General features: G+C 38.5%; 1 protein-coding gene across 2 annotated transcripts in view; it reads right to left on the bottom strand.

Moving 5' to 3' along the window:
* Position 1: 1 nt before the first annotated feature.
* The window catches only part of CHMP4C (charged multivesicular body protein 4C), a 27,999-nt gene continuing 1,937 nt past the window's right edge, over positions 2-26,063 (bottom strand). The window contains exons 2-5 of one of the 2 annotated variants that reach the window (XM_017521836.2): positions 5,967-6,144; positions 3,405-3,519; positions 383-503; positions 2-169 (exon numbers count right to left, since the gene is read on the bottom strand). In XM_017521836.2, coding sequence (XP_017377325.1) covers positions 105-169; positions 383-503; positions 3,405-3,519; positions 5,967-6,144 — 479 coding nt within the window. In that variant the 3' untranslated portion in view covers positions 2-104. Of the gene's footprint in view, positions 170-349; positions 504-3,404; positions 3,520-5,966; positions 6,145-26,063 lie in introns of both variants that reach the window. The other variant, XM_017521835.2, reaches the window with a different exon arrangement.

The raw sequence follows: 26,063 nt of genomic DNA on the forward strand, positions 1-26,063 counted from the left end.
AAAACAAACAAAAAAACAGCCTTTGTTAACTTCTGAACTTGGCAAAAAAAAAATTATATTTTATCTACAGCTCATTAATTTAGGTATCAAAAATGCATTTTAGTTTAGGTAGCCCAAGCTGCCAGGTGTTTGATATCATCATCTTCTTCTTCTGCCCTCCGGGAAGATGCTGGAACATAAAATAAAAATTAGTAATTGGTGACATTCACACTTTGAGCATTGAAAACAGGTATGAATTACATATAAAAACGTATTAAATATGAAATCAAAAACATGTCCTAAAAAGAATAGGCCTGGCTATCATTTTAGGCAACTATCTGACCACAGGTGGTTGAGCTGGGTAGCAGACCTGCTTGGGTTCGATGTGCAGTGAAAGACATGCCTGGTTTTCTCTCTGGCTGTACTGGCAGGGAAGAGGAAGGCACATTTGGAAGGTGGATATTTGTCATCTTCTTATTTAATTCCTCCTGCTCCAATTCTTCAAGTTCTGCCATCAACTCATCCTGAACACAGGAGAAAGGAAGAATTATGGAGTTAACGTTTCAAGACGTGGGTTTCCTCAAACACAGTAACAAGAACATCTGCTACCCAATTGATATGTGAGAATCCAGTGAAATGGAATATTTATTTTAAAACTAAGTCTTTTTTGCAACACTGAGCAATGATTAAAAAATGAATATTTTGGGTTGTGCAAATTTGTTGTAGTTAATCTTCTAATACTTCAGTAAACAGCCATTCATGTAATTTGTGCTAGCTGAATATATAACCTCCCCATGCTTCTGGGAAATTTACACCTTGCCTGTCATTTTCCAATGTGTTCTTTTCTACTGTTTATAATCTACAAAACTTTAATTGGTAGAAATGAATGTTTTTCTTTGGGCTAATGCTATTGAAAATAAAACAACAGGTATAGCAAAACCATAATGCACAGAAAGTAAAAAGAATCAGATAGAGATACGATTCTTTTATCAAACCACCAAAGCCAATATAAATTAGCCTGCACATCTGGGTTAAGAAAAGTTCAATTTAAGATAAGTACACCATATTTCTTTCTTTTAGCAATAGTACCAAAGAGTCTGGTTTAATCTTAAACTACTCCCTGTCCCAAAAACTTTTGAGAGACAAGGCTAGTTTGAGACCTTAAAGATGTAAGTCACCTTATGCCAGTTCTTAGATGACTCAGATAGTTCAGATCTCACTGGCTTCATAAGTCCTCAAGTGGAGTCCAGCCCTCTCAGAGAGAGTTTGAGAGTCACAACTAAACTTGCCATTGATGGAATTATGTGGCTGTCACTATTAGAAATGACCTGGGACACCTTATATTCATCCAAGTAGATTTTTCTTTCATGAATGAATAATGAATGAGAGAATTCATTCATTCATTATTCAACAAATTTATTGAGCACTCACTCCTTGACAGGTTTTGAAAATCAACACTCCCTATATTCAAGGAGATTATGCTCAAATGCAGGAGAAAGGCACATAAACAAATAATAATCCAACATTAAAGTGAGAGTAATAACACTGTGGGGAGAGAGAAGATGTTTATGCCAATCACAACATTTGATTGAGTCAGTGGGTATCAGAATTGCAGCAAGCTGAAAGATTGTCTTACCTCTATTAAATTCGCCTCATAAAAAGAGAAGAAAATATGAAGGTGTATAGCATTGGGCCATATGAAATAGCACAGTCAATATAGTTGTGCACTTGATGGATTTCCACAGGCCACATGAATAAAATGGTATCAACGTGAATACCCTGATGTCCTATTTCTGCTCATAAAACAATTAGGGACAAATACCATAAATATAGTAATGGCAGAACAAGCTATCCTATGCCAAATGTATGCCCAGAATTATCAATAGTGCTTCATCATTTTCAACAGCAGCAGAAACATACTGATATTTTCTTTAGCAATATGATAACAGAGTAATCATCTCCTCCATCATTTTCATTCTTTAGGTACCAAACGCTAATTTAAGATATTTTAGAGATAATCCAGTGATCTAATAATCTTCATGATCATAGATAAGAAAGCTAAGGGTCAGAAAAGTAAAAGGGACTTACACAAAGTTTTTTTTTTTTTTTTAGATGGAGTTTCGCTCTTGTTACCCAGGCTGGAGTTCAATGGCACGATCTTGGCTCACCGCAACCTCTGCCTCCTGGGTTCAAGCAATTCTCCTGCCTCAGCCTCCCGAGTAGCTGGGATTACAGGCATGTGCCACCAAGCCCAGCTAATTTTTGTATTTTTAGTAGAGACCGCGTTTCACCATGTTGACCAGGATGGTCTCGATCTCCTGACCTTGTGATCTACTCGCCTCGGCCTCCCAAAGTGCTGGGATTATAGGCGTGACCCACCGTGCCCGGCCACAAAGTTTTCAATAAATGATAGAGCCCAAATATCCACATAAGCCTGGAGTCCTTTCCACCACATCATAATTTACTCATTAGATGCTTATTAGTCCACACCAGGGGTTGGCAAACTTTTTCTGTAAAGGACCAAATAATAATATTGCAGGCTTTGCAGGCTGCATGTTTTTTTCTGCTCCATAGTCTCCTTTGTTGTCAGTTTTCACCAACAGTTTAAAATTGTGAAACCTGTACTGACCTTATAGGATACACAAAAACAGGTCATGGGAAGAATTTGACCTGCAAGCCATATTTTTTCCAACCCTTTGTCAGCACCATTTTTAAAAGGTGTTGATACCCATTCTCATTTAGGGGGATTCCATGGAACCACACCTTACTTGCTAAGTGTATTATTTTTAATATCACATAGATGAAGGAAGTTGCATTATTTGCCATGCTAATCCAAGCTTTGGAAATGTCTCTATATGTCTGCTAGTCCTACTTGTGTGTGCTTTGAGAACGATTGAAATTCACAGTGCAGACATCACCATTATAATTATAGTCTGTTTGTATTATTGGACTGATTAATCTACATGGAATCTGTGTGTTAATAATGCCACTCCACATTTATTTGGTTTCATAGCCTGAGTAATAAACAGAGGCAGCCTAACCTCTAATTTAATAGCCATAGAGAAACATACCTCTGTTTCATGCAGAATGACAAAGTCTACTTTGTTTTGCCCAGATGTGTGAGCATTTAGTTCCTCCTAATGGGGCTGTTTAGATTTCAACCATTAAAAGTCACTAACTTTACATAATCACATGCTGTTTTTTCCTTAATAGCCGAAAACTTAATTAGGTAGCTGTTTGCCAAACTATATTAATCTTCCCTTTAAATCAGAGCTACTAACACTTTATTTTTCTCTTAAGAGAAGTACCTTTCTGACAAATATCACTTGTTCTTTCAGTAGTAAGGGAACCTGCCTACCGTATATGATGGGAAGCTACTCTTTACAGCAGCCACAGTCCTGCATTCTCCATATTGGGTTACGTACCTCATCAAAGTCATCACCAAATCCAACCCTTTGAGAAAATGCTTCTGAGATTTCTTGGGCGATGTCCTGTTGCTCTGTGATCTCTTGCATCAAATCATCTATTTTGTTCAGATCCCTGGGAAATCACATTTTGTTGAACATTTTAGAATGTTAACTTATAATTTAGATACAGTCCTACATGAAAAAGTCAGTTCATTTAATATAAATTCTTAGTTATTTCAGTAGGATAAATATTCCTGATATTTACCAACTTTAAAGATAATTTATATTTTTTTAAAAAGTTAATAATCCTGTATATGCACATATATTAAAAGCACTAAGCAAATACCTATTACATTTGGAACTCACTAAAAATAAAAGTATTTTATAACTATTAATATTTATAGACCCATTTTGAAATTTTTTCTGGTTGGGCATATGTCAAATTTAAATATATGCTGCTGTGTATCAACTCTGCAGGAAACACTGCCACAGACCACCAGGACCACCAAGACTAGATGAGCTTCGGCGGCTCTCAGGAGCCCCTATCTTACAGCAGCCCTTTGTTGAAGGGCTAGAGAGCAATTTTTTGTAACACTTAGCGGCTCTGAGATCCTGGCTCCCTGAGGGTTTTCCCATAGTGGTGATGCCCTAAGAGGTTACTAAAGAGAGCAGGATTAAACCTATAAAGCCCTCAGAAGAATTAGCAACTGCAGCAAAGAAATCTAGGTAGTCACTGGCTCAGGATGAACAGCAGCTTTGAAGACATTTTCCAACACCTGAGCTTCACTGGCTCCTAAACACCTGCCTAAGCATGTTGGTGTCTACATGCCAGGTTCTGGAATGTTTCTATAGTAGCTGGTCGCTGAATAATTCCTACAACTCTGAAACTAGGCCAAACTGATTGGATAGAAGAGAAGTGATAATGCCCTCATTATTAAGTAGCCTAAATACCAAAAGTTTGATTTACAGTGGAATTAATTTTTTGTGAGTTTCTCTGACTCTATAAGAGCCATTTTGACACATTTTAATGCAATAATCAAAAAAGAATACTTTTACTTCCCTTTGACCATCCCTTATCTCTAAACCTTATTATTCTATTTATAATGAATATTCAACAAATATGTTTTAAAAGGGAACATGAAAAAAATGTATGGCTAAACTTTGGGCCTGGGAACGAATTTTTCTCAAATGTAATACAATGGTATGATGTTGCCAAGCTGCCTGGAGAGAAACGCTGATTTTGTAATACATTTTGGTACCCAAAAGTAACAGAGAATTTTGACTCTGATAATGAATCTAATGATCTCCCTGAAGCTGTAAAAATGGAGGCTGATTGTTAATGAATTATCCAGAAAAGAAAGTGTTAGCAAGGTTGTCTTCACTCCCCCCAGCCTCTAGCTTTTTCACCTTTTCCCATTCTATGAAAATTTGTCTACATCTCATAGGTACTCATTGCTCTTGTGCATCTTTGGCCCAGGTTCCACTTTCATATGCAATATCAGAAAAGGATCAGGTCACAGACATATTTCCCAGTGCGAATGTTAAGCAAATTGTGAATACTACTGAGTGCTCCCTTTGTGCCAGGAACTATGCTAAGTGCATTATATATAATATCTCATTGACTCTCACAATAACCACAAGGTAAGTACTATTATCATCTCTGATTTACATATACGGAAGCTGAATAAAGGACAAAATAATTTTCCCAAGGGATAGTCAGTTGTTGGCCTGGGATTATAGCCCAGAAAATCTAATACCCAAATCCATGCTCATAGCTATTCTTCTGTGTCAGTGGTTCTCAAACATTGGTTAGCATCAGAATGACATGGACCCAAACCCTTTCCTAGTTCAAGGAGCCTGGGCGTCTGTGTTCTCTTTATGTATTTTCCAGGTGATTCTGATTCCCTCCAACGTTTGACAGCCACTATCCCATAGTTCCAACACCCTCACAGAGGATGAAATTGAAGACTTTTTAAAATTTGTTGTTGTTGTTGTCGTTGTTGCTGTTGTTTTTCCGAGACGGAGTCTTGCAGTGTCGCCCAGGCAGGAGTGCAAGTGGTGCGATCTCACTCATTGCAACCTCCGCCTCCCGGGTTCAAGTGATTATCTTGCCTCAGCCTCCTGAGTAGCCGGGATTACAGGCGCCCACCACCATTCCTGGCTAATTTTTAAAAATATCTTTAGTAGAGACTGGGTTTTACCAAGTTAGCCAGGCTGCCCTTGAACTCCTGACACAGGTGATTCACCTGCGTCAGCCTCCCAAAGTGCAGGGATTACAGGCATAAGCCACTGTGCCATGCCTTTTTTAAATTGTAGAATTTAAATATTTACAGGTACAGTTTCCAGCAATCATAAAGTAACTGGGAAACATTACAGGCAAAAATGAATGCCCTTCCTTTTTTCATGGTCTTTTTTGTTGTTGCTATAACCTTTAATCTTTCTTTGAGACACTATTTCATTCAACATGTCAAAGAGCCTCAAATGAGTAAATCCATTCCTGCCAAAGTCATAATATGGTTCCAAAGGTTCTTCCCAACACTGAGGGAATTTATGATTCATGGGGAGACCAGAGTCACTCACATGTTTTCGTGAACTGATTTCATTGCTTTTGCTGCAAGGCCCATGTTCCTCAACACCTCAGTGTTGGTGTGTGAGTTCTCCAGGGCTTCTCTCTGGAACTCAATGGTTGAAAGTGTTCCATCAATCTGAGTGAGCTGCTTTTCGAACCTCTTCTTTCTCTTTAGTGCCTGTAATGCAGCTAAATAAAAAAGAAGTCATATTTATTAGGAAAGAGAAAGAGATACTTAAGAGATGTTTACTCAGCACCATCTATGGACTTAGACTTGCTGTTAACTAAGGACAATGAGTATACCAAAATAAACCTGAGAAATAAGCAAGTCACATTGTCCTCTCAATTACCAGCACCAATTAGCACTGTCTCCAACATTTTATTTTATTTTTTTTCTTCCAAATATCTGGTAAGTGTAAGAGAATGGAAAAGCAGCTTTCCTATTCCGTAACATATGCCACAGAAATGGTTTTGCAAATATCAGATTTTAGAAAAAGGATAGATAAAAATGTGAGTACCAATCATGCAATAGAAAAGTAAACTTTAAAAAACAATAAAGACCTTTTGACTCAGGGTGTCACTCTGTCACCCAGACCGGATGAAATGGTACAATCATAGCTCACTGCAGCCTTGAACTCCTGGCTCAAGCAATCCTTCTGCCTTAGCCTCCAGAGTAACTGCAACTACAGGCACATGTCATTGTACCCAGCTATTTTCTTTTTTTTAAATTTTTTTGTAGAGAAAGGGTCTTGCTCTACTGCCCAAGCTAGTCTCAAATTTCTGGCCTCAAGCAATCCTACCCTCTTGGCCTCCCAAAGTGCTGAAATTGCAGGTGTGAGTCCCCACACCTGGCCCTCCCTGTCTTTTTTATCTATGTTCTGGGAGAATTCCTTGACTTTATTTTCAGATCACTAGTTTAGTCTTCAGCTATATTCATTCTATTTTTTACCCTTTATTTTCTTAATTATGCCTTTAACTTCTAAGAACTTGTTCTTGTTCTTTAGTTGCTCTTTTTTTTTTTTTTTNTTTTTTTTTTTTTTTTTTTTTTTTTTTTTTTTTTTTTTTGGCAGCCTATTCTTGTTTTATATATATAATTGCCTCCCTAATCTCCCTCAGGATACTAACACTAGTTTTATTTGTAATATATTTTATTTCTGACATTATTTCTGTTCTTTTGGGTTCCATTGTTTGTGTTGCTTATCTTGATTCTTCTCTTTCATGCAATTACCTTTCTTCATCATTCTTCCAATCTTCTATTATAGGTTCATATTTATAAATATTATAAAAGACTGGAATAGTTCATATAAGTGGCTGTGCATCTTGTCATTATGTGAGTTTCCCCACAAGGCCTCTCTCCTAAAGGGAAAGTTGCCAATAGCTCTGTGCAAGAAAAAGGTGGGGCAGGGAGTAGGTACACAAGCAGGGACTACTACAGTTACCAAAGAAAGGCTTGCCTCTGGGTGTAGGACATTTTATTTTTTCTTATAAGTGGTGACTGTCCTTCCTCACCCCTTCCTGCCCACTATGGAGGTTTGGGGATCCTTAAGCTCTGCTCCAACTCCCTCTCCAGATACAACAGCACAATTTAAGTTCCTGATGAACAGCACTTACATCTTTTCTTTTTTCATGTCTTCCTTGTTATATACAAACTTTTTTTATAGAACAAAATTTGTTTAATCTGTCTTTTAGGGAAGAGCTAAAATAATTTTGTAAGTCAAATGGCTTAAAGTCCTTTTCACACCATCACACTCAACAGAGACTTACCAACAAAAAGAATAAAATGCTTAGGAATACAGCTAAACAGTGAGGTGAAAGATCTCTATAAGAAGAATGTATTAGGCCATTCTCCCGCTGCCATAAGGACATACCTGAGATTGGGTAATTTGTAAAGGAAAATGGTTTAATTGACTCACAGTGCCTCGGGGCTGGGGAGGGCTCAGGAAACTTATAGTCAAGGTGGAAGGGGAAACAAACATGTCCTTCTTAACATGGCAGCAGAAAGGAAAAGAATGAGAGCCTAGCAAAGGGAGAAGCCCCTTATAAAATCACCAGATCCTGTGATAACTAACTCACTGCCATGAGAAGAGGATAGGAGAAACTATCCCCATGATTCAATCATCTCAACCTGGTCCTTCCCATGACACATGGATCACAGGGACTAGAATTCGAGATGAGATTTGGGTGGGGACACAGCCAAACTATATTATTTCACCCTTGGCCTCTCTCAAATCTCATGTCCTCACATTTCAAAACACAATCATGCCCTTCCGACAGATACCAAAGTCTTAAATCATTCCAGCATTAACTTAAAAGTCCAAGTCCAAAATCTCATCTGGGACAAGGCAGGTCCCTTCTGCCTATGAGCCTGTAAAATCAAAAGCAAGTTAGTTACTTCCTAGATACAATAGGGATACAGGCATTGAGTAAATACACCTGTTCCAAATGGGAGAAATTAGCCAAAACAAAGGGCCTACAGGTCCCATGCAAGTCTAAAATACAATAGGGCAGTCATTAAACCTTAAAGTTCCAAAATGACCTCCTTTGACTTCATATCTCACATCCAAGTCATGCTGATGCAAGAAGTGGTCTCCCACAGCCTTGGGAAGCTCCACACCTGGAGCTTTACAGAGTAAAGCCCCATTCCCAGCTGCCTTCATGGCTGACATTGAGTGCCTGTGGCTTTTCCAGGAATATAGTGCAAGCTGTTGATAGATCTATCATTCTGGGGTCTGGGGAATGGTGGTCCTGTTCTCTTTACTTCTGTATACCTGCAAGCTCAACATCATGTGGAAGTTGCCAAGGCTTGGGGCTTGGACCCTCTGAAGCCATGGCCCAAGCTGTACCTTGGACCATTTTATCCCCTTTTAGCCACATTGGCCCCTTTTCGCTGGAGCAGCTGGGATGCAGGGCACTAAGTCCCTAGGCTACACACAGCAGGGTGCACTGGGTCAGGCCCAAGAAACCATTTTTTCCTCCTAGGCCTCCAGGCTTGTGATGGGAAGGGCTGCCACAGTGGTGTCTGACATGCCCTGGAGACATTTTCGCCATTGTCTCGGTGATTAGCACTGGACTCCTCCTTACTAATGTAAGTCTCTGCAGCAAGTTTGAATTTCTCCCCAGAAAATGTGGTTTTCTTTTCTATTGCATCACCAGGCTGCAAATTTTCCAAACTTTTATGCTCTGCTTCCTCTTGAACACTTTGCCACTTAGAAATTTCCTCCACCAGATGCTCTAAATCATCTCTCTCAAGTCTAAAATTCCACACATCTCTAGGGCAGGGCAAAATGCTCCCAGTCTCTTTGCATAGCAATAGTGACCTTTACTTCAATTTCCAACAAGTTCCTCATCTCCATCTGAGACCACCTCAGCCTGGACTTCATTGTCCATATAACTATCAGCATTTTCATCAAAGCCATTCTACAAGTCTCTAGGAAGTTTCAAACTTTCCCACATTTTCCTGTCTTCTGAGCCCTCCAAACTGTTGCAACTTCTCCCTGTTATCCATTTCCAAAGTCACTTCCACATTTTCAGGTATCTTTACAACAGCACTCTACTCTCTGTGGTACCAACTTGCTGTAATAGTCTGTTCTTTCATTCCTATAAGGACATGTCCAAGACTAGGTAATTTATAAAGGAAAGAGGTTTAATGGACTTACAGTTCTTCAGGGCTGGGGAGGCCTCAGGAAACCCACAATCATGGCGGAAGGGGAGGCAAACATATGGCAGCAGGAAGGAGAAGAATGAGAGCCCAGCAAAGAGGGAAGCCCCTTATAAAACTAACTTGTGCGAACTAACTTGCTATTGAGATAGGATGGGGGAAACCACCCCCATGATTCTATTATCTCAATTTGGCCCCTCCCATGACACATGGAGATTATGAGAACTACAATTCAAGATAAGATTTGGATAGGGACACAGCCAAATAGTATCACAGAATTACAAAACACTCCTGACAGAAATCAGAGATGCTACAAACAAATGGAAAAAATTCCATGCTCACGGATGGCAAGAATCAATATTGTTAAAATGGTCATACTGCCCAAAACAATGTACAAATTCAATACTATTCCTATTAAACTACCAACATCATTTTTCATAGAATTGGAAAAAAATATATACTAAAATTCATAGGGAACCAAAAATGAGTCCAAATAGCCAAAGCAATGCTTAGTAAAAAGGACAAAGTTAAAGGTACCACACTACCTGACTTTAAACAATATTACAAGGCTATAGTAACCCAAACAGCATGGTACTGGTACAGAAACAGACATATAGACCAATGGAACAGAATAGAGAACCTAGAAATAAAACTACACACCTGCAACCATTTGATCTTTAACAAACCCAACAATAACAAGTAATGGGAAAAGAACTCCATAATCAATAAATTGTGCTGTGATAACTGGCTACCCATTTTTGGAAGATTGAAACTAGACCCCTTCCTGTTATCATGTACAAATATCAACTCAAATTGGATTAAAGAGTTAAATGTAAGACCTAAAACTATAAAAACCCGAGAAGAAAACCTAGGAAATACCATTCTGGACATATGCCTTGGCAAAGATTTCATTATAAAGTCTCCAAAAGCAATTGTAACAAAAACAAAATAGACAAGTGGGATCTAATTAAAGAGTTTCTACATGGCAAAAGAAACTATCAATAGAGTAAGCAGACAACGTACAGGATGGGAAAAAATATTAACAAACTATGCATCTGGCAAAGGTCTAATATACAGAATCTATAATGAATTTAAACAACTCAGCAGGCAATAAACAAGTAACCTCATTTTAAAGTGGACAAAAGACATGAACAGACACTTCTCAAAAAAAGACGGACATGTACCCAACAAGCATATAAAAAAAGTTCAACATCACTAATCATTAGAGAAATGTAAATTAAAATCACAATGAGATACCATCTCACACTAGTCAGAGTGGCTATGTTTAAAAAGTCAAAAAATAACAGATGCTGGCAAGACTGTGGAGTAAACAGAATGCTTATATGGAGCTGGTAGGAATGTAAATCAGTTCAGCCCCTGTGGAAAGCAGTTTGGAGGTTTCTTAAAGAACTTAAAACAGAACTACCATTCAACCCAGCACTCCCATTACTAGGTATATACCCAAAGGAATATAAATTGGTCTACTAAAAGGACACATGTACCCACCCTTATGTTCATCACAGCACTTTTCACAATAGCAAAGACATGGAATCAACATAGATGCCCATCAACCATGAACTGGATAAATAAAATGTGGTAGGTATATACCACAGAATACTATGCAGCCATTAAAAATGAAATTATAGGCTTTGCAGCAACATGGATATAGCTGGAGGCCATTGTCCTAAGTGAATTAATGCAGAGACAGAAAACCAAATACCGCACGTTCTCACTTATAAGTGGGAGCCATACCCATGGACACAATGATGGGAACAATAAACGCCAGAGCTTAATTGAGAGGGGAGGGTGGAAGGAGGTTAAGGGTCAAACAACTACCTATTGGTTACTATGCTCACTACTTGGGTGACAAAATCATTTGTACACCAAACCCCAACAACTTAGATTACCCAGGTAACAAACCTGCACATGTACCTATTAACCTAAAATAAAGTTGAAAAAAAGAGGCTTACCACATTAATAATCAGAGCTGTGTGAGGATTTTCTTTACCACACAGGGGTAATGACCAGCTGATCTGTGGATCCATATCTGCCGGCGCATTTATCACACTATAGTAGAATTATTTTTAAAATCTATTCTACCTCACCTCTCCTTATATGATCTAGTCTACCTCACCTCTCCTTATATATAAAATGTTCTATCTTTTCTCCAAGGGCTTATGCCTAATTATAAGCCCTTGGAGAAAAGATAGAACATCTTATTTACCTGTTTCCCCAGCACCTTGTCCAGTTCCTGGTACATGGCCAACAAAATACATAACAAAAACTAACATTTATGGAGCATTTTCCATATGTTAAATTGGTGATAAGTGCTTTATGTACATTATGTGATTTATGTCATTTAATTCTCACAAGAATCCAAAGAGTAGATAATTGCCATTTTACAGAAATCAAATGGATATTAAGTGAACAAATTTGATAGCTTTGCACATCAGATAAAAACCGCATGATATAATGAGTGTGGCCTCTCAACACCAGAGTGCAAATTCCTCTACCACATCTTCACGGATGTGTGTTCTCGGGCAAGTCACATCCCTTCTTTGAGCTTTAGTTTGCTGTTCTGGAAATACGGATTATATCAGGCTGGGTGATTAGAAGAATTAGTAATGATTTGTGGAAAACACCTTATCCAGTCCCTGTAAATGGTAGGGATGTAGCAGCTAAATAAATAATAGCAATTTATATAACATTCTTAATTACTGGGCTTGCATATCTTATTTCTCAGACTACTGTATAACAAAGTACCCATTTGCTTTATCATAACTCATCACAACCAAAACATAATATTACAAAACACTTCTCCATTTCAATAGGTACAACAAACAATATTATTCATTAGAGTATCCTAAGAAGCTAAACTCCACATCTACATAGCTAAACTCCACCCAACACAGCCGGCAGTGGAATGTTCAGAGTGCATGTCCTCCCTGACTCGTCAAGCTGGTTCAGTGACTATACATATCTGAAACTGGACTGGTACCCATTGATCCTAAACATTCTTTTTTTTTTTTTTTTTAGCAACGTTTTTAAGTTCTCCATTTAAAAATATGTCATATTTCTTAGTAAAAATTAATTTTAGATAACTTTCTGAAAATCTAGAAAAGCAATGTGGTATAAAGGATGGGACTCTGGAGCTTAAGACCTATGTTTCAATTCTACCTAAACCACTTAATACCTGTGTGTAATAATTGTGATGCATGACCTGAACTCATCTTAAGTGATGTTCTCTCACCTGAATGACAAGAACAATAATACCTGGAAGACAGCAATAGAACATCATGCTCTAGAGTGGTTTACCTTCAAATCTGGGCTCCTTCATTCACATATAAGGCTGTGGCTTTACCTAAGTTGCTTACTGAACAATGGAGATGTAACTCATTTGGTTGCTGAGAATTAAATGAAATAGCATTTATAAATTTAGGGCAGTGACACATAGTGAGTAATTAGTAAATATTAGGGATCCTCATCATCATCACTTCCTTTGTAGATTGTCAGAACCACATGGTGAGACTCTCATGGTAGGACACCGAACCTTACAACTGTTAGCCATTAGTAATAATTTCTGATTTGGACATAATTTTAAACATCTATGTTAACATATGGTTTCTGCTTTTCAAAATATTGGGGAAAAATCTGAAAATTCACCAACACTTAGGATCTCAACTTATACTGTAATTCCCATGCCACACACTACATATTTGCCCAACCAGAGACCCAAACTCAGAAGGAGCCAGGGAGGTAATGAAATTAAGTGAAGCAGCAAGAAGGCTGGGAAAAAGGCCTTCTTTATTTTTTCTCCTGTGAGAAAGAAAGAAAAAGAGAGAAATGTTTCTCTTCTATAAAAATAAAAACTAGTGCAGTAGTGGCAACATAGAACAACAAACACTGCCCTCAGTATAAGGGAGTCAAGAGGAAGAACTGGAGACACCAGTGACCTGGGAGCATAAACCTGACCTAAGGGAAGCACTGCTGGGATTCGGTGCCAAGCTGCTTTGCAGACCTGTAGTCCCAGCCTACCACATGTTCGGAAGCCAGAAATCTCAATTTACATGCAAAATTCCCCAATTTTTACATGCTACTTTACATTTTTCTAAAAACCTTGTGTGAATGAAACCAGTAACTTCTGCATGGCTGGTCCTAGGATACCTGACATTTACTATGATTTCTGCCTGGCAAGTTAAACTTCTCCCAAACATAAAGACGGGAGGCTTTTGTTTCAAATAGCCAAGTATGTGAGTCTCTTGGTGAGCTGTCGTACATAAACTGATGAGGCCATTGATACATCATGAGTTGGACAGGCCTTAGCCTTGTTCCCTAACAATCTGGGAAAGAAGCAGCCGTATTTTTTCAAAGGCATGCACAAAAATGCTGCAAATCGAGCATTGTTCCTGATTTGGCAAAGGACATTTTTCAGGGCCGTGAAATTTAACCTGTGTAGAAGATGCAATTCAATCTTTCAAACTCCTGCATGTGCTTTCAAGCAGCTGGTGACACCTGGACAATATTCTGTCTAAGACAAAGAGATCTACTGTATTCCTTTGTGGCAGAGAAACAGCCAGGGGTTTTGTCTCCTTACATAACAGTGATGTTCCTTCAGCAGTGGAGTTGCAGAACAATGTCCTTTATGTACTATTGCCAACAGTATACGTGAAGAGTCCTTATGACAGGACACTGGGGACTGGAAATAGAATGAAAGAATTACCCACTTGAACCAATTTAACTAGCCCTGTGTAACTCTACTATGCTGCCAAGGGAGGAAAGCTTTCAGTCATTTATGCCAAATAATTAAAATGGCAGAAAAGAGTTTCAATGTCATTGCTCATATAATGTATAGGGTGTCTTGGTTTTTTGTTTTGTTTTGTTTTTTGTTTTTTTGAGATGGAGTCTCACTCTATTGTCCAGGCTGGAGTGCAGTGGCACAATCTCGACTCACTGCAACCTCCAACTCCCAGGTTCACAAGTAATTCTCCTGCCTCAGCCTCCCGATGGGATTACAGGTGCATGCCACCATGGCTGGCTATTTTTTGCATTTTTAGTAGAGACAGGGTTTCACCATGTTGGTCAGGCTGGTCTGGAACTCCTGACCTTGTGATCCACCTGCCTTGGCCTCCCAAAGTGCTGGGATTACAGGCATCAGCCACTGCACCCAGCCAGTCATCTCAGTTTTAAAAGTCAACCTGTCCTTCATTCATTTGGGGTACATAAATGTGTGCATTGCTAATCCATTAGTCAGCACAGACGAAGAATCTTTTAGGAAGCATCATATCCAGTGAACACAGACAAACCTGTTTTTGAAATATGAAACTGCATTATAATAGCTCTTCTCTGTCCCAGGAATGATCTCTAGAGAAGGGCTAAAAGATGAGGCTCTGAAGAGTGCCCAGGTATGAGAATGCTTAAGAATATATGTCACACATAATTGCTTATGTCATTGTTTGCTTTTAACTGGGAAGGTTTGTGATCGTGTTTTATTTGAGGAACTTTAGTGTAAGCCCTGTTCTTGCTCATATACAAATCACCTCATTAATTAAACAATACCTTCTATTTATGGCACATTGTTTTAATTTTTGAAAAGCAGAATCTGAATAAGCATCATCATAGACATTTCCCAAGTGGAATAAAAACAAAATAATCTGCTCAATGTCACATGTGGGATTGAGAACAACCGGCGAAATATTAGAAAATTTTAACACTCATTTGGCCAGGAGCATCCCACAATGAATTTCACTGAACTTCTTTACTTTTAAAAATTACTCTTTATTCATTCATTTCAGCCACTTAACAAGTATATATTAAAAATCTACAACATCCCTGGCACTGTGTTAGGCACTAGAGGGACAAAGAAATAAGGCTACAATCTCAGAGAGAGACAAAATATGAAATGGGCAATCACCTATTCATCATTCCCCAAGCATTTATTAAGCATCTACTATGCTATAGGCACTGTGCCTAGGGATACTAACATGTGTAAGTTACATTCTTCACCTCAAGTAGTAGAGAAGACATAGAGGAGAATAAGAAGAGACCATGTACAAGGTACAGTGGGTATGCAGAGTAATTTACAGGCTCTCTCTTGAGGGTAAGGGAAGGCTTCACAGACATCGCTGTAGCAGAAACCTTGTTCAACAGGCCTTGCTCAGTGAGCAGTTCTATTTACATTATCATTTCTTTTCATACATGGAAAGAAATATGGTGACATTTCTTGTATGTAGATGAAGTCTTCAGTGACTGTCTATATGTATACTCAATACCCTGATAAATAAAGAACATGAATGATGAAAAAAGAAGGAACATAATGGGTTCCTTCCATTCCCCAACCCTTTCTCCTACTACAAATATCATACCAATAAAAAGTTTCTGGCTGAAATATATTAGGAATTAGGGACTATAAACCTCAAATATAGAGTACATCTTCGTTTTAAAGATTTGCACTCCAGCTTGCCACAGCAGCTGAATCTTATATGTAACCTCCATATTTTTGGAGGTCTCACCAATATTAAATGTCACATGGAGGGTAAATTGCAATCTAGAAGAAGACTAACACACAACAGTGATATATAAGATTATATAACGCTAAAGCAGATGCCCGAGAAAGCAGTAAAAAGGAATGAGATTGAAGAAAGTAAATAAGAGATATTCTAAGGGCATTTGGAAGTGCAGTATTGCTATAAGCAAGCTAGTAACTTTGGACTGAATTTTGTGTTTAAAAAAGGTGATTGATTACTATTATAAGGCATAAAAGAGGAGAAAAACAGGTTGAATAATCAGTGCCCTCCCCCTTCTCCAGAGAGATCGCAAATGGGCAAAGGATATTAAGGTTATTTTCCAACGGAAATGATGCTTCTCATCCTAAAGAGCTGGAGGTTGTTTTTGAAGATGAGGCAATTCTTGCTACCAGGATATCATGCAAGAGAATATGAAAGAAGGTAAATCAGAGAAGGGAAGTTCATGATCTAAAAGTGCTCTCGGCCTTGAGTTGTCAAAAAAGGAAGAAATGCTTTCATAAAAGACTTATTTTAAATACTCACTGAAATTCTCATTTCTTGTAATTAATTGCTTCAGAAGTCAATTGCTGGGCAAGAGGAATTAACATATTTGACCAACATACCAATGCATTAATTAAAATCTATTTGATATTCTTTGTAAAAACCCAATTAATTGTTTGATACCAGTCAGAATATATAACTAATTGAATGAATGAGTTTTAAATTTGCTGTTAGTATTATTTATAACCCCACAAATCGATAAACTTTGTGGGCCTGTTATCATCTAGAATTTTTTTAAGTATAAATATGAAACCAGCAAATATTAACAGAAAAACTGAGAAATAGCTGATTATGCTTAGTTTTACAAGCTAGATGTATGTACCTACAGGTGTAATTTATTATATATAATATATTATGTATGTATTTAATATGATTCAATTGTCTACTTATAAAAAAGTATTCGTTAGTCATATGATGCAGCAGTATTTCATAGCACTGTGCCTGTGGCTTGCAGGTGCTCTACCACTTGAGTTTCAGAACCAGCAAACTATATTCCTTTAGCCCCTCTCAATTCTCACTGTCTGTGATTCTATGACTATTCCTTTGAGACACTAACGTCAACAAATCTTGAAAAATATATAGCTCCTCAAGTTGACTATTAGTATATGAAATTCTTTAAGAATAGATTTACCTTGAAATTGATGATGAACTATACTATTCTTTAATGATTGCATATACAAGTAACACCAACAAATCAATAGAGTTTTCATAAATAAATATTTTCAAACTGCTCACAAAATGATAAAGCATGGGCTCTTATATATTTGGTCTTTGAAATATGTACAAATTAGTTGACCATGATCACAATTTTTTTACAGTTAATACAGTAGAAGTTTTGAGTTACAATAATATCTTTGTTCAAACTCCAAGGTTATATTTACTTTCACTTTATATACATCAAATATATGAAAAGAAATGATTGTATAAATAGCACTGCTAAGCTAGCAAGGCCTGTTGAACAACAATACTGCTACGGCAAATAAGACGCACCCAGTATGACTACATAGCATGTAACACCATGTGACAGTCAAAAAGATTAACTGTCCAAAGTGCTTATTAAATGTTTCATTGCATAATTTTATTACTCCAAATTTCCATCTAAACTAAATATATACATGTAAATTTTATTTCATTTAAGCTAAATGGTTGGCATTGAAATTTAATTTTTAAATCAAGAATTAAACTTTTAACACAAGGCTTTCCATCTTTTAACAGAGAATGACCTAATTTTCCTTGCCTGAAATTTTAAAGTTACTATTCTTGTTTGCTTGCTTTTTTTGGGCTTGTTTTGTTTTGCAAGTAGTGATTACAGTGTTAGTATTTTAAGTCACTAGATTCCCAGATTGGGGAAGAGATGACAGAGGCTGTGCAGAGCGATAGTAGTGGGGACTTCTAGCTATCCCCCCATCTACTACTTGGAAGTTCCTACAAATTAGAAATACCTGAAAAAAGGGCTGAGCAGTGGTTAAAAGAGCCATGGGTCAGGTATAATAGTTCTTACTGCTTTAAAGCATGATCTTAGAAACTTTGGACGGTCCTAAATATTTCCCATAGGCAATTCCCTACTGGCACCAGTTGCTTGAAGAATCAACATGTCTAGCACAGGAAAAGTCAATTATTCAGAGAGTGGTATACTATATGCTTTATATTTAATCCAGGCTTTTGTTTGTGTTTTTTTAATTTTATTTTTTCTTCTTCTGCAAACTTTTAAACTGTGTATTCATTAAAACTCCTATCAAATGATAATCAAAAAAAGTAGGAGAAACTAAAGTTATCAGTATGCTTGAAAAGTACAAAACTAGTTAAGTTTACTAAAGGAGAATGAGAATGTGATATTTAAAGATAAATTAACAATATCATCTCTATATTTTAAGTTATACGATAATTTTGTCCCTTAAAAATACAAATAGATTCACACGTACTTAGGCATAGTACAAAAAATGAATACCAAAATAGTTCATTCTTACCCATTCCAATGCTGACCCCCAAATCCAAACCTTGTAATTTTTAAACTGAGTATTAGATCCCTTGCCTTATTTATTGTTGATTAGAGTATCTTGTATTTTTCTGTTACCTTAAAAAATCTCCTGAAAAATTAGTCCTAAATACTGAGAAACAAACTAGCCGTACTAACAATAACTGTAGGTGAGTTCACAGTATTCTGCCATAATTCCTTGAAACTGTGTAATCCTCTGACGTTGCCATAACTATGGTGTTAGTAATACCTTTTCTAACTTATTCTACCTTATTTTGGCTGACTCAGTAAACTGCAAAATAGTATAAATGAAGTAAATTATATTATTTACTTAATGTAAATATTTCCCCAAATGTGGTACCTTTCTTCCTTGTAATAAGTGAATAATTATAAAATGTTTAAACATTTACAATACTGCTCCAAATTCATGTAAGAAAACTAGATGTAATGTTATATAACATAAGAAACAGTAGCAATTGCTCTTCTAGAAGTTGCTACAATCCATCAGCAAACTGTGCCACACATACTGAAAGAAAACTTTTAAAATAAAAATACTCCAGTTTCTGAGGATTTAGAAGATGATGATTACTCTAAGCCAATGAGTTCACAGCTATAAAAAATATCAAAATAATTTTATAGACTTCTTTTCTTTGAGTTACGGGATACTGACTCAAGGAAAAACCATAAACCATCCACTGGCCTCCAAACATTACACACTTCAAAATCACCAAGAAAGCTTTGAGTACCAAGATCCTGAACCTTATTCCAGATCCCTTGAAACAGAATCTCCTGGTGTGGCATTTTTAAAAAGCTCTCCAGAGAATCTAATGAAGGTAACACACTATCAGTTCACAAGCCATCATTTGTGAGGCCCAGTTGTGTGAATATAGTTCAGTTTTAGAAATATAATTCACAAGGAATATTGAGTGCATTGTTGAAGAAAAGAGAAAAAGCTGGAGAAATAAGATGATAAAGACTAGAAATGTGGGTGAGGTGTTTATAGCCAGGTGAACACCTAAATTCATTGAGTGTTGATCTGTCGAACAGTTGATATGCCTTAGCTGCGGGGGTTCCCAAACCCTGGTTTATGATCCTGTTAGGAACTGGGCTGCAAAGCAGGAGGTCAGCCGCAGGCCAGCAAGCATTACAACCTGAACTCTGCCTCCTGTTACATCAGTAGAGGCATTAGATTCTCACAGGAGCGCGAAGCCTATTGTGAACTGCGCCTGCAAGGTATCTAGGTTGTGAATTTCTTACGGTAATCCAATACCTGATGATCTGAGGTGGGACAGTTTAATTCCAAAACCATCCCCATTACCCCCCAACAGCAGTGGTAAAATTGTCTTCCAAGAAACTGGTCCCTGGTGCCAAAAGGGTTGGGGACAGCCGCCTTAGCTGCTGAAACATGGTGGCTATCATGCAAAGGCCATCCTGAAATGAAGTCTCTAGTGGCATGCCAAGTTTCTGTCCTTGGTTCAGTCTTACTCAATATTTTAACAACAACTTCTACAGCAACAATAGAGGCTGTGGATCAAATTTGTGGCTAATTTAACTCAAAGAAATAGCTTGCATATAAGACAATAAAATTGGAATTAAAATCTTAATTCTAAAACAACTGAAAATAAGAGGATGTTTAATAGAAATTAATGTCAAATACTAAACGCAGCTGAACATATTAATTTCCATGGGCATGTGGGGAGTAATTTAGCTGGGAGTTTTAACTCTTTCCACATCCAGTGGGAAAAAAAGCAAGGGAAACGGGTATCTGATAAATCATATTCAAACTGAAACTGTATTAACAGAACAAAAGAAATAACAAGCCCAGTCCACTCTGTGCTGGCGAGCACCTTAGAGCGCAAGAACAGTGTTAGTATATTGGACCTTTTCAAGGGCTCAGAGAGGAGAGGGAGGTAGTGGGGAAGCTCCAAGTTTTAAAACGACAGCTGAAGTGAGTAGGGTTCCCAGGGCTAGGCGCAGATATCTTAGGTTTTCCCACTGTGGGGTGAAAGCCCAAGTGGAGCTTCTGGTAAGGGGGGAAAATTGGGGATGAAGGATCATTGAGGAGAGGATCATGTTTCCGTTGATCTTTCTTTTTCAGGAGAGGGGCAATTGATTGCGGAGTAAGATCTGGCCTACGTATTGGTTGTCAATGCCCCAGGGATAAGACTTGTTTTTTTGTTTTTTTGTTTTTTTCCCCCCCCAGACCCTAGAATACTGAGTAGAAAATAATCAGACAATCAAAGGTAAATAAAGCAATGTATTTTAATGCCTGGTTCTAATTTGAATACTGGGTAAGTCTGAGACCCTTCATGAGTTATAGTACCATATGAAACATATGAACTTCCCTGAAGAAACCTGGTTGAGGGGGCTATTGAGGACATCTGAGGACTTCTTAGAAGCTCTTTAAATGATTCTTCATGAGTAAACAGGCCAGGCATGGTGGCTCACGCCTGTAATCCCAGCACTTCGGGAGGCCAAGGTGGGTGGATCATAAGCAAGAGATTGAGACCGTCCTGGCCAACAGGGTGAAACCCTGTCTCTACTAAAAATACAAAAAAACTTAGCTGGGCATGGTGGCATGCACCTGTAGTCCCAGCTACTAGGGAGAAGGTTCTCTCTCACCTGTAGTCCCACTCTCCTGAGGCAGGAGAATCACTTGAACCCGGAGGCGGAAGTTGTAATGAGCCAAGATCATGCCAGTGCACTACAGCCGGGTGACAGAGTGAGACTCCATCTCAAACAAACAAACAAACAAAAAGAGTAAGCAGAGGGGAAGGTGGATAGATACTTCATCCAATTATCTGAGTGATGATGGAGGAAGGGAGAAACAATACGAATGGGTGAGGAAGAAAACAGAATAGAGAGTAATCCCTTTCAGTTTAACAGCTCATTGAATAATACTTCGTAGATTCTCAAAGCTGGAAGAGATCATTGAGTTACTTGTTCAAAGTCCAGATTTCTGGACCCTATACTTAACCTACTAAGTTATAATCTTTAATGAATACTTATGAGTGAAATATACAGAAAGAATTCTGATGTAGGTGATCCTAGTACCACATTTTGAGACACTGTCTTAAGAATGAAGGTTACTAGGTAAGTTATATCTCCCAGGGGAACTTTCATCAAGCTCTTGCAGTCTATGGCTGTGTCATTTTACCTGAGCCATGTTTTTGCCATCACTAGTTTGACTTTCAGCTAGCTGACTCTCTTTACACAGATGTCCTTCTGATCTGCAGTGTCTGAAGACTGCAGAACTCAGCTCTATGACAACTGTAATAAAAGCAAAATTAAGAGACTGAGGAAGTTCTTCCCACTGACCCAAGAATGGGACTGTGCACACTCCTTCCCTCCAAGGAAGATCAAGTCCACATCATGATTCTGAAAACAAATTCATCCTTACCAATACAGCCCAGGCTTCAAAATTAGAGAGCTTATTCAATAGAGGACTCTGTCCTGGAGACTCACTTCACCAGACAGATACCTGATGAAGAGGTAGAACAGCCTCCGAGCCCAATTTTCACTGGAATCGTGTATAATGGTGCTGAGTAGGGGTTTAGGCCAAATTTGCTTCCTCTCCATCTCAACCATTAATCTTTATCAGCCCATGAATAATCCCAGACTAGATCCACTCATTTTCACGTATTTACGTATTTAGAGTTGCTGCTAAGCCTGGGATAAGGCAAGCAACAGAGATAACACTAGGGTGAGGGGGACAAAGAGGCATGTAGGGTACAAAGTATAAAGAGGCACTCACTCTCAGGGTCACACAGTTGTGTCCTAGGGATCTCACCTGCCTCACACCTGACCTGCCCCTATTGAGAAAACCTCAGCACAGTGAGGGGTCGCTGAGAAGGGTGAAAAAGGCAGAGCCGAGAAACAGAGACTTGAGGTACTGATTGCTGCCATCAAATATGTGAAAGGGCTTCATAGGACAGATGACGTAGATTTATTTGATGGTATTCCAGAAGACAAAATTTGGCCAAAACTGGGCCAAGTACAGCTTTTAAAAATGTAATTAGTTTATACCAAGAGCTAATGTTTATAAAGCATTGCACCAAATACTTCACCCAATAATGCCATTCATCCCCACAACTCCGAAGATCTATGTCCTCGTTGCCATTATGCAGATAAGAAAACAGAATTAGACAATCGAAAGCACTGGTCTAGGGTCACAGAGCTATTAAGTGGCCAGGCAGGGATGGAAATCGAACCTAGGACTTTATCTGGCTGTCTGCTTTGAAGCCTAGGCTCTTAACTATAACACCAATATGCTTTCTACTAAATGTGCAAAAAAATTGACTGGGATATTTAAGCAAAAAAAAAAAAAAAAAAGGTGGAATAGTGACCTGTAAGGTATATGTTGCCAGATGAGTGTGGTAGGAGAGGTCTGCAGTGTGCTGAGATATTGATACTCTTTAGCTCCCAAGGCAGGAAGCACTGGGATAGGAACAGATCTTATTTTCCACGTCATTAACATTCCTATGGATTTAGGCTCCCCATCCTTAACTCTGGCCCACAGATCAGAATCAGGTGGGGGCACTTTAAAAATGATGTCTGATCCCCACTCCAGCCAATTATATCGGTATATACGGGGGTGGGCCCCATGCATCCAGGTGACTTTAAGACACAGGGCTCAGATGAAGTAGAACCAAAAATTAAATGATGTATAAAAAGCTTGCTTTTCCACAAAGTAGATTGCTACCTATAAAGCAAGAGTTATAGCATAGTAATCTAAATAAACTGCATTCAAGAGTTTCTGGCCTCTTAACGTTTTCAACCAAATTATAAATCAAGCTCCAGCTGTTACTCTTTTGGATCAATAGAGCCTTGGATAGCATCTGTTGCAAAATCAATTTGGTCATGTGTATTCAGGTTCTATTTGGTAGATTATGATGGTAATAAATTTGAAGGGAGGAGAATTAGCTACTCCTGGACTACCTTGCTATGAGTTGTAATGAAACCAAGTTTCAGACTAAATTCTGCATATACGTTATTAAATAAACATACACTGGCAAACATATAAAAGTAATTTGCCAGCCTGTCCCATAAGCTCTATGAAGTCCCAACTCTAGGTACTTTCAGGCGCTCCAATTCATCCTGCGCTGAAAGGCTCGCTGAGGAAGACAGCAACATTCCCTGCTGTGCCGTCAGAGGTGCACTCCATCAGAAACCCACATAAACTAAAGACTAGACACTGCACTGATTTGAGATCTAGTTTCAGGCACCATTCTAGTGTTAATTATATACCTAGTAGATTCATCTCCTGTTGATACATGGGAGGGTAGGGGGAGCATATTGGAAGTATCTCTGAACTGTTTTAGCAATCCACATATTTAGAATACCTATAATTTCACCAATGAGGCCATGATCAGTGGCTCTTCCCAGCACTTTGGGAGGCTGAGGCAGGAGAATTGCTTGAGCCCAGGAGTTTGAGACCAGCCTGGGCAACATACGGAGTCCTCACCTATACAAAAATAAATAAATAAATTTAAATTTAAATAGCTGGGTGTGGTAGTGCCTGCCTGTGGTGCTAGCTACTCAAGAAGCTGAGGTAGAAGGATCACTTGGGCCCAGGCAGTCAAGGCTTCAATGAGCCCTGATCATACCACTGCAATCCAGCCTGAGTGACAAAACGAGACCCTGCCACAAAAAAAAATTCACCATTTCTTACATACATTGATTGATTGATTGATTGAGATGTAGTCTTACTCTGTCACTCAGGCTGGAATGCAGTGGCACGATCTCTGCTCACTGCAACCTCCACCTCCCAGGTTCAAGCTATTCTGCCTCATCCTCCCAAGTAACTAGAATTACAGGCATGCGCCACCACATCTGGCTAATTTTGTACTTTTAGTACAAAATTAGTACAGGGTTTCACCAAGTTGGTAAGGCCAGTCTGGAACTCCTGACCTCAAGTGATCTGCCCACCTCGGCCCCCCACGGTGCTGGGATTATAGGTGTAAACCACCATGCTCTGCCCCATTTTTAACATTTATTGTGCTAATTAAAAGTTATTCATTTTACCAGTAAAACTCATTTTGAAATTCTGAATGCTGTCAAAGCTTCTGTTGTTATAGAGAAATTGATCTTTGAGGAATCTGAAGTGACTTAGGACTGTGGTCTTTTCTGATATACTACTAGATTGCCATTCAGAGAGTGTTAGCTGACCAACCATCTCTAATAATAAAATTTCAACTGCACATAAGTTATACCACTCTGATTATCATATAAATTACAGACCATTTAGTATTAAGTATATCAGGTTTTATTTTACAATTTTATATCACTTGGTGGCTAATAGAAGACAGTAACCGTCTTTATGAAGTTATGAAGTATATGAAGTTATCTGGTTTATTTGGAAGGTGCTGATATTGAGAGTGTTACCAAGGCATGGGCCTACAACTGAATTCTTTCCATAGCTTAGATGACAGATGACCTCATGCTAATCAGCCTCTTGTTACTCCCAGAGCCATTCTAGAAGCTCTGGGAGTTCCTAGAAACTAACACCAGTGAAGCTTCTGAGGAGAGTTAATGACTTTTCTATTAAAAATTAGGGCCAGGCGCAGTGGCTCACACCTGTATTCCCAGCACTTTGGGAGGCCAAGGCAAAAGGATCTCTTGAGGTCCAGAGTTTGAGAACAGCTTGGCCAACATGGTGAAACCCCATAATTACTAAAAGTACAAAAATTAGCCAGGCATAGTGGTGCACACCTGTAATCCCTGCTATTCGGAAAGCTGAGGCAGGAGAATCACTTGAACACGGGAGGTGGAGGCTGCAGAAACCAGGGATGGTGCCACTGTACTCCAGCCTGGGGGACAGAGTGAAACCCTGTCTCAAAAAAAAAGGGTTATTCACCCTTCATACTTGCATCTATAATGTCCTTGATTTAAGGAAGTTAGATTGGTAGTCTTAATTAGCATTGTCTTTAAATTTTTTGTCTTTATTCATAAAGTCAAATTGAGATCCATTTTTGGTGCATTGCCAATTGAAGAATATTTCTGAAAAAAAAATCGGTAAAACCCACATTATTTTGCATTCTGTCTTTGAAAGTATATCTACATTTTTACCACTTCCTAGAAGCAAATGGTCAGTTTTTCAGATTTTTAAAATCTGTATCAGCGAGGTGCGGTGGCTCACACCTGTAATCCCAGCACTTTGGGAGGCCGACGTAGGCAGATCACCTGAGGTTGGGAGTTCGAGACCAGCCTGACGGGATCTGCCAACCCTGTCTCTACTAAAAATACAAAATTAGCCAGGTGTGGTGGCACATGCCTGTAATCCCCGCTACTTGGGAGGCTGAAGCAGGAGAATCATTTGAACCCAGGAGGCGGAGGTTGCAGTGAACCGAGATATCGTCATTACATCATTACACTCCAGCCTGGGCAACAAGAGCAAAATTCTGTCTCAAAA

This window comes from Cebus imitator, unplaced genomic scaffold (assembly GCF_001604975.1).
Source record: "Cebus imitator isolate Cc_AM_T3 unplaced genomic scaffold, Cebus_imitator-1.0 Scaffold22, whole genome shotgun sequence".
Taxonomy (NCBI): Eukaryota; Metazoa; Chordata; class Mammalia; order Primates; family Cebidae; genus Cebus; species Cebus imitator.